Source organism: Austrofundulus limnaeus, unplaced genomic scaffold, assembly GCF_001266775.1.
Source record: "Austrofundulus limnaeus strain Quisiro unplaced genomic scaffold, Austrofundulus_limnaeus-1.0 Scaffold715, whole genome shotgun sequence".
Classification (NCBI taxonomy): domain Eukaryota; kingdom Metazoa; phylum Chordata; class Actinopteri; order Cyprinodontiformes; family Rivulidae; genus Austrofundulus; species Austrofundulus limnaeus.
The window spans coordinates 48546-53304 of record NW_013953117.1 but is presented as its reverse complement, the minus strand read 5'-3'; the positions used below and the strand labels follow the sequence as shown (position 1 = coordinate 53304).

General features: G+C 38.1%; 1 protein-coding gene across 1 annotated transcript; it reads right to left on the bottom strand.

Moving 5' to 3' along the window:
• Nucleotides 1-502: 502 nt before the first annotated feature.
• LOC106532067 (glutathione S-transferase A) lies at nucleotides 503-2945 on the bottom strand. Its single transcript, XM_014028054.1, has 6 exons — nucleotides 2690-2945; nucleotides 2512-2577; nucleotides 2242-2347; nucleotides 1528-1643; nucleotides 876-955; nucleotides 503-801 (listed from the first exon to the last, which is right to left on the bottom strand). The coding sequence occupies exons 1-6, from the start codon at nucleotides 2855-2857 to the stop codon at nucleotides 672-674; spliced, it is 666 nt and encodes a 221-aa protein (XP_013883508.1). The 5' UTR covers nucleotides 2858-2945; the 3' UTR covers nucleotides 503-671.
• Nucleotides 2946-4759: the final 1814 nt, after the last annotated feature.

Below are 4759 nucleotides of genomic sequence, written 5' to 3'. Positions count from 1 at the left end.
CTTGGGTTGTTACCGACATCTGGTGAAAATTTCATGTCATTAGCACCTCTAGTAATATATTTACTGAGAAAAATGGTGACGTGTTCAATATTTATTTTACCCGCTGTACATGTACAGCTCTGGAGTAAATTAAGAGACCACTGCATAGTTTTCTTTTATTTGGTTAAATGCATTCCTTTAAATATTGACTTCTGAAGTGTTTGCATTATAACATATTGTTGTTTCTAACTGAATATGAACTTATCTGAAAGCACTGCATCTTTGTCAACATTTGTACCATTTTTTATTTTCTGCAAATAAATACTCTATTTTTGCTTGGAATTTTGGAAACATGTCAGTAGTTCATTGAATAAAATAATGTTTATTTTACTCAAACATACCTATAAAGAACAAAATCATAGAAACTGATAATTTTAAAGTGTTCTCTTGTTTTTTTTTCCAGAGGTGTATATCTACAACTCAAAGGACCAATGAAAGGAAGTTTGAAATTAGACAGCAGACAAACATGGCATTAAACCTTATTTAATAATATTTTGTTCACAGCACAAAACATTTTCTGTAGAGTAAATTACAAACAAATATTTGAAAAGTGGCCTCATGCAGAAAAAGCCGATGCTTTAGCTTCTACATCAGGAGTAGTTACAAATGAGGACATGGTGGACAGAAGGCGCTCAGAGGTTCTTCAGAGTGTCCATTCCTGGTCCCTCCTTCCAGGTAGGGGGCCAGGAAGCTTTGATGCTGGGTCTTTCCTTCAGAGTGTTATTGTAAGCGGCCAGTTTAGGATATTTCTCCTCACATAATCTACAAAAAGAAAAACTTGTCTTATTCTTGCATTTTCTCCTCTTTTAGAAATTTGCAGTTTTTTAAGCACTTACCCAAAGCGGAAGAGGAAAGCGATGACTGGGTAAACAATCACATCAGCCATTGTAAAGTGCTCTCCAGCAAGGAAATTACCCTAAGGAAATTAAAGATTAATATTTATTAGTAAAGCAGAAAAAAAATCTAGACATCACATTTGAAAAAGAGGTAATGAGCGATTTACAGTTTAATTTTTCTTTAGATTAATTAAAAATGTCTCAGTAACTAAACAATTTTACACGTTTTTTTCTTAACGGCCTTGTGAAGAATGAGCTTTCCTTCAATGCCAATAAATCATCCCAACAAAAACACTGAAAGTAGGAGACAAATCTGTCAAAGATAACAAAACTGACTAAACATCATTAGCAAAGCTCACAAATCTCAACCACAAAGGTTCAGCTGTCAACATGATGCATATTGTTTTATAGAGGCAATAATCTCCAAACAAATAGTCCACTGAAAACCACAAGTAGTAGGTTTACAGGTGTTTTAAATTAATTTGGTAGGCTATTGAATACACCGATGCACGTCGATATATATCAATTTATTGATTAATAATTCAATTGCATCAAGGCAAAAACAAACAGAACTTTGTTTAAAGACAAAAAACTAAAGTAAAATGCTTCAAATCCATCAGATCCCAGCCCCTGGTTTAGGTTCCTCCCCTACCTTCAGGTATCCCTCCCATCGCCCGATCTCATCTTTCAGTTCCTTTGTGTTCCTCTCCAGGGCAGAGTCGTGTCGCTCGTTCTCCGGAACATAGCGTGTGTAGAAGAGTGATTGTGCTGGGAAACAAACAAACAAACAAACAAGCACTGATGTTAAAGCCCCTCCCTGGAATGACAAACATTGACATGTGCTAATTACTCTCATTTCCCTTCAGCTGCTGAGGGCGGACTCAGTCCTGGACGGTTTGCATCAGTTTGAACAGAGGCCAGTAAAAGGGGCTCGAATTCAAAGTTCAAAGAAGGCTTTGGGGCAGTAAAGGGCAGATCTCATGACTGCAACTTTGCATGCAATTGTCGAAGCATGTGATCTATTGCGGGGATTAACTCGAGACCTGCCAACATTCCCGTAGAGTGGTGGGGGTTGCACTTGAACACCCCCGAGGAATTTAAACATTGTCACAGCCTGATTATGCAACGGCGCAGCTCATTAGCTCGAACACGGTGTGTGGCGTTTAGGTCCCGTGGGGTTGGGTGAAAACATGAAGTCTCGGTGGCTTTGAGGTGGCAGGTTGGTGTTTGATGTTGCCAAGTGCAGCGCAGGACAGAGTCCCAAAAGGCCGACCTCAGGTGGCACGTCTTACACAGCCGATTCATCACTCAGACAGGCTTAAAGTTTATCTTAGATTTTTTTTTTTGTATGTAAGGGATGAAATACCCAGTTTCTGGAAGAGTGTGAGGCCCTCAAACATGCGCTGGTACATCATTGCCCTCTCATCTGGACATTCAGGGATCAGCTTGTTTCCCTGGTTTTTATACTTGTCCTGTTGGAGACATGGAAAAAAAATAGCAACAATTATGTGGAGCTCAGGTTTCCCTCAGCGGTGTAGGGTTTCTTTTTGTCTGCAATCGAACGAGGAGCCAAGTGCAGCCCTCCCATCTTTTATTCTGGGTGACATATGGCTACACTAAAAGGTGAAGTTCTCACCTCCAGGTACATGCAAATCCCATAGGACTCATTGATGATAACTTTTCCATCTTTGAAGGCAGGAAGCTTTAACAGACAGGATAAAAGTTACTTGTTAGATGTTTTGTAGCTGATGCAGCTTTGGGAAAAAAACTGCTTCGAGTGTTTTTTGGATTGACAAAGAAGAAAACGACCCTACCTGACCCCTCGGGTTGACCTCCATGACTTCCTTTGACTTGTGCTCGCCTTTCTCAAAGGACAGCAGTTTGCTGTTGTAGCCCTGCAGGTTCTTCTCCTCCAGAGCGATCATCACCCTCCAGCAGGGGGGAGAGCCGGAGCCCCAGAACAGAGTCATGTCCTTGGCCATGTTTTCAGAGAGAGCGAGTTGTGCCAAGCTGCAGGAGTCAGGAAAGGTGGAGGGAGAGACAGAGAGAGAGAGAGAGAGAGAGAGAGAGGAGTGAGTCTGGAAGAGTTCATTCCCCCCTTTTTATAACCCGCTGCAAACTCTCCGCAGATTGGTGGAACAAAGTCCCAACCCACAAGTTTGTCATCATCACAAGTGAGGCTGTTGAGGTAGCTCACACACCCTCTAAACTGGTCCAACTGCTCTTGTTGTTCACCATAAGCAACATATAACACTGCAAGTTCATTTTATGTACTTAGTTTAAAAAGTGTTAAAATTCAAACTAAACTTTCAAGCGTTGTGTCCAAGGAGCCATGTTTGGAGGGGTGCAACTTTTTCCAGGGCAAATGTGGGGGAAAGGCAGACATTAATCTTGCATTCACAAAGTCATGCGTTTGCACAAATTACAATTCAATCAGCCCCTGTGTATACTTAAGGCAAAACCTCGAATTGTGGAAAAGATATAATAGCGTCAAGGAACTGTACAAAGTATTTGGGAAAAAAAGTGCAACATGCGAACTAAAACTTGCAAACTCATTGTTGGTATGTTGTCTTCATTCCAACTGGGAGCAGCTTCTTGTTTGTCTGTTGCCAGGGTGGACCAGCCTGAAACTTGGGTTTTTGAATTCTCACAGTGACTCAGCACTTTTCATTCACCTTTGTGCAGACAAAGCAAAAGAGAAAAAAAATCCAGCTCTGTCACAGAGATAAAGCAAATATTTATTATCTGTTTACACCGCCTGTCTCATTTATCTTGTGTTGCAAGATAATAGATTTAAGGTGGTGCTAAATAGAAGAAAAATCTGTCTTTTTATTCTCCGTGCTTCTTTGTCTGAGCCTGCCTTTCAACACTTGGCAAGATGAATTGAAGTTACCAAACTAAAGAGGAAAATAAAAAAATCAGTTAATCAAACTTTAACATTATCTGCCACTGGAACCACTGGGTGGATTTTAATTAAACTCTCATAAAGTAATTACTGCAGCTTTCAGAGTCATATGATTCAAGTTGTGATAAACTCTCAAAGATATTAAGTGAGGAGATGCAGGCAGTTTCTGATTGGGTAACCAATAACAAAATTATTTTAAATGTAAAGAAAACAGAATCGATAAAATTAGGATCTACTATAAATTTTGACTAAGGGAAAATCCAGAGTTAAATCTGGTAATTAAAGATAGTTATAGATCAAGTAAAAGAAGTTAAGTTATCAGGTGTGGTGGTAGAAAGGGATTTATCATGGAAAAAAGTATATTGATAATGTGGTGAGTAAAATGGGTAGGAGTTTGGCTGTGATAAAAAGATTTTCACGATTTTTGGCAGGTAATGTAGTTATAAATTTGATTAAATCTCTTGTTTTATCTCAGCTAGATTATTGTTCGTCAGTGTGGTCTGGAGCTTCAGGAGGTATGATTCAGAAATTACAAATAATTCAAAATAAGGCTGCTAGGCTGTCACTTAGCTGTGATTTCAGAACTAATGTCAGCATGATGCATATTAGATTATCCTGGTTAAGGGTTGAAGTTAAAAGTTTATGTTTAAAATTATATTATGTTTAAAATGATATTATAAATAAAAAATATTATTAGTTCAAAACAGCCAAAGATTTTATACTTTCAATTGACTTTTAACGTTAATGCACATGATTATCAAACTAGACATGCTATTGAAAGTAAATTTATCCTTCCAAAAGTTCACACTAATTCCATGAAGATGTCAGCTTTACATAGATTTATGTTTTTATGGAATACTTTACCTAAAAACTTATTGGAAATATATCAGGAAAATGAATTTTGAACAACTTTAAGAATATACAAGGAAAACAATTATATTGAATAATTCATTGTTGTATTCATTATTCTGTTCATTAT

Coding starts and splice junctions, on each gene's coding strand:
- LOC106532067 (XM_014028054.1), bottom strand. CDS start 2,857: ATGGCCAAGGACATGACTCTGTTCTGGGGCTCCGGCTCTCCCCCCTGC. Junction 2,348..2,511: donor GGATTTGCATGTACCTGGAG/GTGAGAACTTCA, acceptor TGTCTCCAACAG/GACAAGTATAAAAACCAGGG. Junction 956..1,527: donor GATGGGAGGGATACCTGAAG/GTAGGGGAGGAA, acceptor TAATTTCCTTAG/GGTAATTTCCTTGCTGGAGA.